We start from the raw sequence: 14,299 nt of genomic DNA on the forward strand, positions 1-14,299 counted from the left end.
TATTTTAATAATTTTTTATTAATTATTAATTAAAAAATAATTTTTATTCTCTAAAAATTAACAAGGACTAAACAAATCAGTAGATTAGCCCTCATACATGCTGATTTCATATTTAGAGTGCAATTTTGCTAGGAATTTGGAAGAAATTGGAAAATTTTTGAATTTTTCCCATTTTTTCCAAATTCGACCATCTATATTCAAATTTTGAAATTAAAGCGTATGTGATGATCATTTCATCAAATACTCCTAAATAAGGATAGACCATACACAGTTAAAATATTCGTGGCACCACAAGTGCATTAAATCAGGCTAATATTTGTGTTTTCAGTTCATCTCAGTAGGAATGACGTTACGAATGGTATCGATGGCATGTAAACATCACTATTGACCCCATGGAGGTTTCAATGGTAGAAATTTTTCTACCTACATTTTCCTTTAATGCAGGCTACTTAAGTTTTTATCCTGCTCATTTTTAGTATTAAGTCCTAAAATGAGCTCCAAAAACGGATGAACAGGGTAGATTTCTCAAAAATATCACGTTGAGCCCCACCTAGATTTCCAGTGCAGGAACTTCCTGCGAAAGGCTTTCGCAGGAAATCCACATCCTTCCAGCGGAAGCGATTGCGTCCTACCCCCGCCTGGATGATAATCTGTCTAGGCAGAGCTCTGTGGGGCCCTCATGATGTAAACGTATTATCCACGCCGTCCATACCTATTAACAGATCATTTTATGGCATGATCCAAAAAATGAAGCAGGTCCAGATCTCCAGTGGACCACACCAAAGGAGGCGGTGGTGATAATGACACCAGCCGTTGAAACTTCTCTAACGGCCACTGTGACGTTTTTTTACCATCCAACCTATTCATAAGTTCATGTAGACTCAGATGAAGTGAAAACACAAATATCAGCTTGATCCGAAACTTTTGTAGCTCCCAAGAAGTTTTTAATGGTGACCCTTCAATCGCCACTCTGTGGCCCACTTAAGCCTTGGTTTTGCCTCATTTTTAGGTTAATACCGTATAATGATTTGTAAATAGGGATGGACGACATGGATAAGACGTTTGCATTACAGTGGCCCCACAAAGGTCTGACCAGACGGATTACCGTCCAGGCAGGGGTAGGATGCAATCTGCTTCCCCTTCCAACGCGGTCACTTTTGATGCGGATTTCTTGCGAAAGCCTTTCACAGGAAGTTCCTGCATTGGAAACCTAAGTGGGGCCCACCATAATGTTTTTGAGAAATCTACCCCGTCCATTCATTTTTTGAGCTCATTTTAGGACCTGAGACTAAAAATTAGAAGGATGCAAGACTTAAGTGGGCTGAACTAAAGGAAAACGTGGGTAGGGAATTTGCTACCGTTGAAACCTCCCTGGGTTGACAGTGATTTTTATTTTTTTATTTTTTTTTGCCATCCACACCGTTTATAATGTCATTACCACTGAGATGAACTGAAAACACAAATATTAGCCTAATTCAAAGCTTCTGAGCCCAAAGAATATTTCAACTGTGTGTGTTCAATCCTTACGTTTTCGGCCCACTTGAGTATTGCATCCTTCTCATTTTTGGCCTCATGTCCTAAAATGATCTCACAAAATGGATGGATGGATTGGATTTCTCAAAAACATCACAGTGGGTCCCACTTAGGTTTCAAATGGAGGAACTTCCTGCGGAAGGCTTTCGCAGGAAATTCACGTCCGGTGACTTGGGAAGCGGATTAGCTACGGATAGGTTGAGCAGCCAGACTCACTACTAAAGTGATGTCACCAGGTTCTATGGACCCCACCATGGTGCATATTTTGTATTCAAACTGTCCATCCATTTGGAGAGATCATTTTAGGTCATGACCCAAAGAATGAGCCACATACAAAGCTTTAGTGGACCCACCACAGAAAACAGTGGGGAGAGTGACGCCCACCATTAAAAACTTCTAAGGGCCACTAAAGTTTTTGATCAAGCTGAATTTATGTTTTCCCTTCTTTCATGTCTGCGTTAACTTACAAATAGTTTGGATCTCAAATAAACATAATGGTAATCCTTAGGAAGTTTCCAACAGTGGGCGTCACTCTCCCCACTGTTTTATGTGGTGGGGTCCACTACACCTTTGGATCTGCCTTATTCTTTGTTTGATGCCCTAAAATAATATCTCCAAATGGATGGACGGTGTGGATGTAATACATACATCATGATGGATCCCACAGAACTTGATGACATCAGTTCAGTATCCAGTCACGCTACTCAACCTGTCAGTAGCTAATCTGCGTCCGGTAACTTCTCGCGAAATTCACGCGGATCGCGTCCTACCACCGCCCCTCTCCAGCTATGAATGGGCAGGAGCTTTGAGTCGTCACGTGATGTATGGGTTTTATCCACACCGTCCATCCATTTTCCTTGTCATTTCAGGGCATTATCCCAAAACTGAGACAGATCCAAATCTTAAGTGGACCAGACCAAATGAAGCAGCGGTGATAATGATTCTCACCATTAAAATTTTTTAAGGCGCACCATGATGTTTATTTGACATCCAACCTGTAGATTAGGTCATACAGACCTAGATGATTGCAAAAAACAAATATCAGCTTGATCCAGAATTTTGGTAGCCCCAGGAAGTTTTTAATGGTGAGAGTTCAATCAACACTGTGTGGCCCACTTGAGATTTTGATCTACCTCAGTTTTGGGTTCATGTCATAAAATTATTTTTAAAAATTTATGGACGGCGTGGATTTATCACTAACATCTTAGTGGGACCCACCTAGCATCCCAACAAAAGAACTTCATGTGAAAGGCTTCCACCGCATCCTTTGGAGAGTTAGAGAATAGGTTAAAGAGGCGTACCAGAGAAGGAAACTCACTCTTTCAAACTCATGCATAAGAGCGCCTTCATCTAGACCGTCTGCCTTATCCAACGGTTGATGTACGAACCGGTGCACAACTGAGCGTCTCTCTCTCTCTCTCTCTCTCTCTCTCTCTCTCTCTCTCTCTCTCTCTCTCTCTCTGTGTGTGCACCAATTAGGATTAAGTGGGCCACACATCTCTGCTTTGCTAGGGTTCTAAATCTGACAAGTGCAGCACATGGTTTAATTATCTAGGCCGTTAGTCTGTCACATGGCAACAGTAGATGAACCGTACGTGCACCAAAACTCTACTGTATCAAAAGATCGTCACTTACAATCTCGGGCCTTTCTTCAGTCGAATGGGGACTATGCATTCTTTCTTCATTTGTTCACCAGTTGGCCACAAATTTAAAGGTTCGAATTTCCCCACCGCAGAGATTTCCTAGGCAAAGCCTAATCATACATGGACCAAGAAGATCAATGGTCTGATCACCGAATGACTGGCTCTACTTGAACCTTGACTGTTTGAAAAGCTTACTAATTATATACGGTCATGATTTCTACTAGACTTTATGGTTTTCGGCTAAAAATAGTAAGCATCCAATTTGGCCTAACCATGGTATTCTCCTAAATTTTCTAAGCCTTCTTCATGTTATTCACAACTCCTTGAGCTCAAAGGATTAAGAGTTATGATTAAACTAAAACTGATATAAATAGAAAAAACAAAATTAAAAATGATTTGTGACCATCAATATGATGGAATCTCGGAAATTCGGTGTGGGAAACCTAGTATAATGGGGTTGGGTGTAGCTAAAGTAGTTTCTCCTACCCCAAAATCATATATGATACTTTGAATAAGTCATTCTGTATTGCAAGATATGCTTGTTTTAGGGTTTTGACAATCTTGATTACTTTCGCCTCCTATCGGGCCTTCTCTGGTCCATCTTGGATATGAAAATATCCGCTACCCGCTCTACATCAAAGACCAGTTGATTGAAGTCGATCGATCGAAAGGTTCAATTGATGGTTATGCATATTTTGTTTCCTAATTCAGGTGTAACTCTATGTAAGGGCTTGTTATTGTGCAAATTAGGGTTAAGCACGTTGCAACACAAAGCCTAATGCATTTTAGAACGTGAGAGAAAGAGAGAGAGGAGCTAGGGTTTTGAGAAAGATTTTTTAGTTTTGCACCCGTAAGTTGATCTCATCTATCATCATTTGTTTTAATAGTGAATTGCTAGTCCCTTTATGTTCTGATTTGTTCTCAGAAGAGTTTCTTCATGTAAAATTAAATTTGTGTGCTCTCTATATTTGCTTTGTTTGTGTTTCCCTATTACAAGATTTTGTAATTTAACTCTAAAGTTTCTTCCACACCCCCAATACTTGGGACACTGTTCAAAGAACACAAATTCAATTTCAAGCAAAGTTATTCAAATCATGTCAAGACTTTTACAGTTCAATAAGTTTTCTATTTTATTTATTTATTCATTTATTATATATAGTTTAATTAGATAGATTCTCACATCCCAAATTCCAACCATATCAAATCCCAAAATTTCTCATCGGATCATCAAACCTTGCATCGCTTGGGACCCATCCTCAGTCATCTTGTTAGCTTGAGTACCGTGGGCACCAAAAAAAAAAAAAAAAAACTAAACAGACCCAAGGAACAATGCCACGGCACAAGCAAATGACAGGAATAGATAGGGTCGCTGTGCACCTCGATAGCACCTTGATGGAAAAGCAAAGCACTCTGAAAATAAGGAAGCAGGACATCAATACACAGACATTGGCAGGACTCCAACCGGGGCCTATGCAGCTGCAAAAACTCTCTTATTTCAGCCAGTATAAACTGTGAAAATGATCTTGTCCACGTATTTTTGGATGCCATCTGATTGGCTGGTTTGGAGCATCCCATTAGCATGATTTTTTCAAGGCATGATAGGAATTGAGTACAGAGGCTTACGGATGCAACTACTTGCATAGAAAGTGACACAGGAATGTATGTGGTGAGGTTGAGCAAGGTCTTCCTAGGTGATAATTACTTTGTATCCAGGAAGTTTCTCTGGATTCCTCGTTTAGATTCCTCAAACCCATGAGGAGAGATAGAAAATAAAAATAAATTATAAACAAATTCAAAATAAATTGATTGATTGGTGTCCTTTGTGTATATGCTTCTATTACACCATTAAATAAAGAAAAAAAAAAAATCAAAAATCGTAATTACCAAAAATAGTAAAATTCTAACACTAATAAAAGTCCTAATTCTAGTAAAACTCTTTTAAATCCTAATTTCTAAAAATAAAAATTATAAATAAACTTTGCTAGAACAATCCTAACATGATTATAAGTTATTTCGAAAAAATGAAAAAAAAACCTAAAACTCTAAAAATGAAAAAAATATTTTAAAAAATATGAATTACAAAAAATAATCATTTTTTCTTAAAATTTTATTTTTGAACTAAAAACGCGCATTTTCTGACAAAACAAACAGACACAATCCACTTTGTAAGTCGGTTGGTAGGTTGTACGCTCCATAATAATACCCAGATCAAAAGTTATAGCCAATTAACGTTTCACCTTCTTTTGGTCCAACCATGCTAAGAATGTGTCTCTGCCACGTCCTTCATCGCGAAGGTTCATGTGCACTTAGCCCGTGAGATTAATACTCTATAAGTAATTATATTATGGGCATTATGAACTATTTATATTAAGAGTATTATATCCAGAGTTCATTATTTCTAATTTCGTGATCTTTTTTAGGGTTTTTCTTTTATTTTATGGATTTAAAGATTTCTTTTATTATTCATTTGAAGAAAATGATGCTTTCTTCCACCCTTTTCCACCCCCATGTGCCATTATCCAACCCACCTAGACATCATGTCAAGTGGAGTTTTTGAGTTTTTGGACTATGACATTTATGATTGTTAATATAAATCCGTACGTAGCATTCCAGTTGCATCATGTAACCAATATTTATCTTATCCTATACAATAGCGTGTAGTGCACGTTACCCTCCTGTACATATAATGTGTGTATGGTTCAATAGACACGGCTAGCTAATTTTCCAAGCTGTTAGTTTGCACAGTCTGCAAAAAAATAAATAAATAAATAAAAAGGGATCTAACGGCCTCAAATTTTTGCTGGTTCTTCCAGACGATGGGGCCAACTGGACTACAGCATCAAGAAAAATGTGAATGGAATCTTTTTGCATGAAAAAATGGCATCACGTGTGTGACCCGTTTATTCTTCCCACTCTATCTGGAGTCGCTTGACCCGGAGAGATAAGTGATTACAAACCTTGGAATGAACAAATACTAAGTTTCTGCCATTATCAATTTCAGATAAATAATTATAAACGGTGGAATGAAGGAACATTGAGTGTCTGTCATTATCAATTTCTTCTCACTGTCTATTACTTTAATACCGCTGTAACCAACTAACTTTGGCAATCCAGATCCAACATCATGAATTGCTTGAAAATAGCTTAATTCTCAGTGGGGTGTTGAGATTGTTGAGAGAGGTTTTGGAAATTAAGGCGAGTTTGCGCCGCATCTAATGGCCACAATCGAAGTCATGCATTTGTGTTGTGACCCGTGTTTCACTGGAAGTGGTCCTCTTAAGAAAAAGAATATTATAAATTACTACCTAATTAGTATGTAATTTTAATCCTAATACTTTTTTAGAAGTTTTTCATTAAGCCACATCAGTAATTTAATGATTTTTAATAAAGTACTTAATTTCCATCCACATTTTTAACACTAATTTTTTATTTTTTTATTTTTTTTTGGGTTAGCTTGGTACACACCCATGCCAGTACACACACTCCATGTTAGCCACCCCCGCTAGGATCAATACCAAGACCTCAAGTGTTGAAACGAGGCATCTTTCACTCAGTCTACCACTTGAGCTATGGATCAGGGTGTACATTTTTAACACTAATTAGATTAAGAAGGTTATTTTTTTTGTTAATGACTTCCAGCAAGAATGAACTCTCATCAAACAAATGTCTACTAATCAAAGGGTTCTTGTTTATCAATTTACTTTTTCCGGGCTAATGATCTAGAAAATATTGGGTGATTACGACCATCCACTTGAATTTGGAATGAAATTCAATGTTTTAAAAAAACAGTTCACTTGTACAAATTCAGTGGTTGTTATTGGACTGTTAAGATATACTGATTAATGTGATTTTTGCTGTACTCTGTGAACAATGAGGCCCATGATTTCAACATCCTAGATTGATAATTATATGCCAAGCATAGGTTAATGAGCTATGAGTTATGGACTCGCGGCTAATGAAAGGACTAAACGGTAAGAATTCTATAAGGTGGGCCTTATTGATCAATGGTACTCTAAATTACCCTAAGGGTTGGATAGTGTGATCAGAAATACCAGTGGACCCCACTCAGTTGTGATTCATCTAAAATCATATGAGAGATGGTGCGCCAAACCGCATTGTCCCATGTGTCATCTAGGCTATCTAAATCATGGGGCAGTTTTTATTGAGAAAATCATATAAGGAAATTAGTCATAAGTCGATGCAACGGATGAAATCAGATAATAAGAAAAACCCATCTTACAATCTTCTTTTCAGTAGTCCAATTAATAGCCTCCCATCTGGCTGGGATTTTTTGATCAGTGTGGTTTCTAAACTGGCAAGTTTAAATGGACAGAAATTCACATTATGTTCCTAACTACTTGGCAGCCAACGAAAGTAACGCTAAAAGGTGGGCCCCACATCTTGATGATTTAGATAAAGAATTAGGATAGTTTACTTACCCACATAGTTTACAAAACAAGCAGCGGATTATAAATAATAAATAAATAAATAAATAAAAAGGTTGGCCTGATTTTCTTAAACCTCCCACAAGTTTTTAATTTCTGTCCATTTTATGAGTGGACCATCCTGATTCTACGCCAGGGCATTTGCACAGTAGCTCCTGTATAACAGATGGTTTGGCCTCTGACTTTTGAATTCTAGCTTCTGATTTATTTAAATTTTTTATTTTTTTTTTTTTAAAAAAAGGCATTATCATCATAGGGTAACATTAATGCAAACTAACTTATTTAATCTAACCTCATTAGAAAAATTCTGTCCAAAGGTTCTATAATGAAACTTACCTAAATTGATGATGCAGCTTAAACAAAACCTTTTTAAAAGTTACCCAGATGTAAATTGCATGATAGATCGGCAGTAACTTATAAAGATCTCTCAAGAATATTGGATTGATGGTATTTGCAAGATAGACGTTTTTAATTGTAGGCGTTCAATCCCCACTGTTTTCTGTGGTGGGGTCCACTTGAGCTTTGGATCTTTCTCACTCTTTGGCTCATTCCATTAAAATGATCTCTCCAATGTACGGTGTGCATACAACACATACATCATGATGGGGCCCATAGAATGTGGTGACGTCACTTCAGTAGCGACACTGCTGCTGTCGAGTTCAGTAGCTAATCCGCGTCCCTGAGACATGGCATCTACAAAGTGCTGACCGGCTCAATGAGTGGTTCCCGTGTGAAAGTTTCACACGTATGAGACTTATGAGTAGGAAAGCATATTGAAGCTCTTCACTCGTGCCTATATATATACCCCTCATGCTTTCTCTTCTTACACAATCCAACTCCCAATTAGCAATGGCTCGCCTCTCCTCCAAAAACCCATCATTTCTGATGCTCTTCCTTATCTCATGCTGTCTTCTTTTCCAATCTTCTGTCTTTGCAAGTACCCAAAAATGCATCCATCAACACTTCTCTGCCTTACTCGACTTGAAGAATGGCTTCGACTTCTATCCTTCTAGCTTCTCTACTCTTTCCACATGGAATTCAAACAATACCGATTGCTGCTCTTGGGAAGGCATCACGTGCGATGGAGCCACTGGTCACGTGATCAGCCTCGACCTCAGTAGCTTCCATATCTCAGGTCGGATTGATTTTGAAAGCCTCTTTCATCTTTGGAGCTTGCAGAGGCTCAGCCTCGCTGACAATTACTTCGATTCCTCTCCAATCCCTTCTGGGTTTGACAAGCTCATCGGTTTGACCCATCTCAACCTCTCTCGGTTGTATTTTTATGGCCAAATCCCGCTCGAAATATCACTCTTAACCAGTTTGGTTTCTCTCGATCTTTCTTTCAATTATTATTACAATGAATCCGGGCTTCTAACCCTAAAACTCGAAAACCCAAGCATTGCAGTACTCTTCCAAAACATGTCGAGTCTGAGAGAATTACACCTTGACAGTGCAAACTTCCCAGCGGAGGGTAGTGAGTGGGGCCAGGCCTTATTCTCCTCACTCCCTCGTCTCCACAAGTTGAGCTTACAGTATTGCGAGCTTTCACGCCCCATCCATTCTTCCCTTTCCAAACTCCGTTTCCTATCTGAACTCGACCTCAGCTATAACAATCTCTCATCTGTGATGCCCAACTTCCCAAGGAATCTCCGCAAGTTGAGTTTACGAAATTGTGGTCTTTTAGGCCCCATCCATTCTTCCCTTTCCAAACTCCATTTCCTATCTGAACTCTACATCAATGGAAACAATCTGTCAGGACCATTACCATCCTTCCTTGTGAACCTCTGCAAACTAGAGTACTTGGATCTTTCATTCAATAGTTTAAGCGGCCCTATTCCTTCTTCCTATGGAAACAAGCTTCTGAATCTCAAAGTGATCATCTTAGGGAGTAATTTGCTTAATGGGACCATTCCATCATCATTGTTTTCGCTCCCTTCGTTGCGGATGCTAGATCTCAAACGTAATGAATTGGGCGGCCGGCTTGATGTTATCCACAATGCCTCTTCTACACAGTTGGAGTTCATTTATTTGGGTGACAACAACTTGCAGGGAATGGTGCCGAGCTTTATCTTCAAACTTGCGAAGCTTAGAACCATTTCCCTTTCTTTCAATAATTTCAGTGGTGTTGTGGAGCTAGGGTTGTTTCAAAATCTTAAGAATCTCTCTCTTCTCGACCTTTCAAATAACAACTTGTCAGTCAAAGATGGTAGTAGTAATTCTTCCTTTTTCGACTTCCCCCAGATTATAGAATTATCACTGCGTTCTTGCAACATGAGAAAGTTTCCAAATTTCTTGCAAAATCAGGAGCAGATGCAATCTCTGGACCTTTCCAACAATAGAATCACGGGTGTAATACCCAAATGGATATGGAAGGTTGGAAATGAGACTTCGTATTATTTAAATCTTTCACACAATGCACTCCAGAGAATAGAACCACCATTTTCCCATGTTCCGTTGAGTAACTGGGTTGTTCTCGACCTTAGTTCCAACAGGCTAGAGGGGTCACTTCCAATCCCGTCACCCTCTACCTCCTTCTTCTCTCTTTCCAATAATAGCCTTAGTGGAGAAATCCCTGTGGCAATTTGCAACATAACATCCCTTCAAGTCCTCAATCTATCCAGAAATCGGTTAACTGGTTGGATTCCGCGATGTTTGAGTGAAATCAGTGATGTCCTCAATGTGCTAAATCTCCGAGGAAATGCATTTAACGGTGCCTTGCTTCAATCTTTTAAAGAGGGATGCAATGTACAAACACTTGATCTCAGTGAAAATCAATTAGAAGGCCAAGTGCCAAGGTCTTTGGCTAATTGCACAATGTTGGAGGTATTAAACCTTGGAAACAACCAAATAAATGATACCTTTCCTTCATGGGTAGACGCATTGTCCCAGTTGCGCATTCTTGTCTTGAAATCCAACAAATTTTATGGCCCCATTACACTTCGACGAACAAATCAAAGCTTCCGAATGTTGCAGATCATTGACCTCTCTTCCAATAGTTTTATGGGTGGTTTGCCATCTAACATGTTTCAAAGCTGGAAGGCAATGATGGAGGAGGACAAATCTCAATCTAAGTTCCTTGGTAGAATCGTAACTTCGACACAAAATACGGTATACTATCAAGACACGGTGACAGTAATGATCAAAGGACTAGAAAGGGAACTAACAAAGATCCTGACCATCTTCACAGCAGTTGATCTCTCCAACAACTATTTTCAGGGGGATATTCCAGCATCTCTAGGGATTCTCAAGTCACTCCGTCTGCTCAATATGTCGCGCAATGGTTTCACAGGCCAGATTCCAACGTCACTTGAGAACTTAACGGTGCTCGAGTCATTGGATCTCTCACAAAATTATATCTCAGGTGAGATTCCTTGGCAACTGACAAAACTAACATTCCTCTCAGTGTTGAATCTTTCACAGAATCACCTTGTGGGAAGCATACCGCAAATTAAACAGTTTTTTACATTCACAAATGAATCATTCCAAGAAAATTCGGGATTATGTGGACCACCACTATCAAGAAAATGCATTGCACCACCATCAGTAATACCGACATTTGAAGTTGCAACTTCAAAATTGAACTGGGAATTCATGTGGATAGGATTTGGAGTCGGATATGGAGTAGGAATGGGAGCTTTTTTCTGGACTCTAGCACTATGGACAAAGGGAAGCATTGAATACAACAGATTTATAGATCGGATGCTTTCATTAATTTTTCCCTCTGCAATATTTGCCCCAAAGCGACGACCATAAGTGCATTTAAGTTATGGCTATTCATGGTGCCTAACTTGTCTGAGAAAAGTTATGGCTATTCATGGTTCCTAGCTTGTCCGAGCAATGTTCGAGCACGTAGGCTGTTAGATTTGTTTGGTTCAATCTTGTCTTTGTTTTGATTTTTTTTCTCCCTAGATAACCTTAAGTTTGTTTGAGAAATGTTCTCTCATAAGTGATGGCTTTTATTTTTCTGCATTTTTGTGTGTTGTGCTCGTTATTTTTCATATCAATAAAATTACAGGTGGTGTGCTCCCACCTTTCTGTAAAAAAGAGAGAGGGAGATTAAAAAAAAAAGGTTGGTGATAGAGAGACTTGGTCATTAAATCGTTTGTCATACTGCTTATGTTTGAGTGCCTAACTCTACAGGCATGTTAGATCAGCATAAGGGAAAAAGAAGAGCTTATTGATGCATGGAATATGTACCCAAGTAGTTGCCGGGTTAGATATCATTCTTTTGCCATCTCATTTACAGCCCTGCATACTTTTAACTTTTTATACGCTTGCTAAGCTCATACCTCTGTATAACAAAGTTCGTATACATGCCACACATTTGCTAACGTGGCATGGTGAATCCGAAATCCAATCTATTCATCAGAAAGGCACCACCATATTCATTCCCTAGTCCAAGAATCTGGTTGATCCACTTTTAAGGTGGGCCATAGTTTATGGATCTCGCTGAAATTTCCTAACCCCTGTACCGGGATCCACCACCACCTGGACTTAGCGACAGATGTACGGTCCTGACAGGGGATCTATGGGGCCCACTGTAATATGTATGTTTTATCATGTCGTCCATCCATTTTGACAGATCATTTTTCACCATAATCCCAAAAAGGAGGCAGATTGAATGCTCAAGTGGACCACACCTCGGGAAGCAATGGGGATTGAATTCCTAATGTTGAAAACTCCTAAGTCCTACCGTGATCTTTATTATTTGCCATCCAAGCTACTCATAAGGTTACATAGACCTCTATGAAGGGAAATCATAAATATCAGCTTGATGCAAAATTACTGACTCCCCCAAGTTTTGGATAGTAAGCTTTCAATCCTTAAAAAAATAAAAAATAAATAAAGCTTTCGCCCCCCACTGCTTCCTGTGGTGTGGCTCAAAATGATCGCATGAGGTCGAGCTATGTGGGCCCCACCGTGATGCGTGTCAACCATCAACACTGTGCATTTGATGGGTCCCCTCTAAATTATGGGATATCCCAAAAATCAGCCGTATACGGAACTCAGTTGGACCATACCATCTAAAACCATGTGAAGACATGCCAAAAACATATAAAAGCACTTGGTGGGGCCTACCTGAGTTTTGAATGCTGCTGAAACTTGGTCTGAACCCTCATCCAAGTGGGACACACATAATGGATTGGCTGGATTTGCAAACCACATCTCGGTGGGCCCAAAAAATGATTATGAATGTTTTAATGGTACACGGCCCCTCTCCACTTCTGTATGTGGTGTGGCCCACCAAGTCATGGATTGACTTGATTTTTGAGACCTAGGCCCACGATGGAATGGTGCATCTAACTGATGGGGTAGATGTTCAAAACGCATCACGGTGGGACCCACACAGCTCAACCTCATGGGACGGTCTTGTGAGGTCGAGCGCATAGTACCTTTTCCCTATATATATATCACTGTCGGCCCTATAGATCCCCTGACAGGACCACGGTGAGGGTAGGTATCCAATCAGCACGCACCCTCCCTGCGTTCCCAATCTTGGAGCCACATGCTTAGTGGACCAGATTTATTTTTGAGAAAACGTGTAAAAGGCTGGACCAATCTAATGGATGAATTGGATCTTGCACCCATGTTCCATGATGGCAACATGTTTGGCTGTACATGAGCTTGCTTAGCAAATAGGACTATTTGCAGTCATGGACAGTTCTGAGGGCCAACACATGAAACTAGAGGTTTCTGTGCTTATCACAAAGTTTGGAATTTTCGAATTTCTTACCATTAGTAAGAATTTATAGAGCTAAAGTGAGAGTGTATATGGCACCTATCCCTAAAAAGGTAGGTCCCACCTTAAAAATTATTGGGCACAAAAATAATTTTATAGATGCATTTATATACAGTTTTATTAACTATTTAAATAGCTTGAGCGAATCCGAGGATCCACTGGTGTCCAAATGGATCTCGGACTGTGGGGCCAACGGAAGAGAGATGTATGTTCATTACGTCGATGATGTCCACCCACTTGGACAGATAATGTAAAGTTTGGACGGCCTGCATGTCTTGAAAACACATCAAGGAGGGCCCCACTGTTAGGGTTCCTTAGCCAACTCGAACAATCCGATGATCCATCGAGCCCCCTAATGCATGAAGTCTGCATTGAGGCCACAAGTAGGGCAGAATGATGGTGGCCCGCTCACTCTCCAACCCTTAGATGTGTGCCGATTGAGTGGGGACTACTCATTCAAATAATCGAACCACAGCTTAGGGCTGTGAGTAGAGAACATGAATGTCAAAATCGGTACCCTGTCGTGGTGAACAAAAACCAATTGTCAAAATTTGTCTTGGAAATTTCATCGTCTACGAAACATGCGAACTCATGTTATCATGTAAATACGTCTTCATCCAAACGTCGCAATAATCCATTACCTTACCTTAGAATTCGAAACCCCAAACATGGCCTAAGACGTCCTCTTGCTTTATTCCATGTACAGCTATGACTAGCACTTAATACAAGTCATGGTTAAGCCCTGGGCCACAGATCTCTCTGCTTTCGTAGGGTTCTAATTCTGACAAGTGCAGCACATGGTTTAATTATCTAGGCCATTAGTCTGTCACATGCAAACCGTAGATGAACCATGCACCAAAACTCTACTGGATCAAAAGATCCTCACTTACAATCTTGGGCCTTTCTTCAGTCGAATGGGGACTGTGCATTCTCTCTTC

General features: G+C 39.6%; 1 protein-coding gene across 1 annotated transcript; it reads left to right on the forward strand.

Annotated features, from left to right (window-relative positions):
- Positions 1–8,470: 8,470 nt before the first annotated feature.
- LOC131255159 (receptor-like protein 7) lies at positions 8,471–11,374 on the forward strand. The gene has a single exon (XM_058255857.1). The coding sequence runs from the start codon at positions 8,471–8,473 to the stop codon at positions 11,372–11,374; it is 2,904 nt and encodes a 967-aa protein (XP_058111840.1).
- The last annotated feature ends 2,925 nt before the right edge of the window (positions 11,375–14,299 follow it).

Source organism: Magnolia sinica, chromosome 9 (assembly GCF_029962835.1).
Source record: "Magnolia sinica isolate HGM2019 chromosome 9, MsV1, whole genome shotgun sequence".
Classification (NCBI taxonomy): Eukaryota; Viridiplantae; Streptophyta; class Magnoliopsida; order Magnoliales; family Magnoliaceae; genus Magnolia; species Magnolia sinica.

Excerpts from the sequence above, each read along its gene's own strand:
- LOC131255159 (XM_058255857.1), top strand. The coding sequence starts at position 8,471 with ATGGCTCGCCTCTCCTCCAAAAACCCATCATTTCTGATGCTCTTCCTT.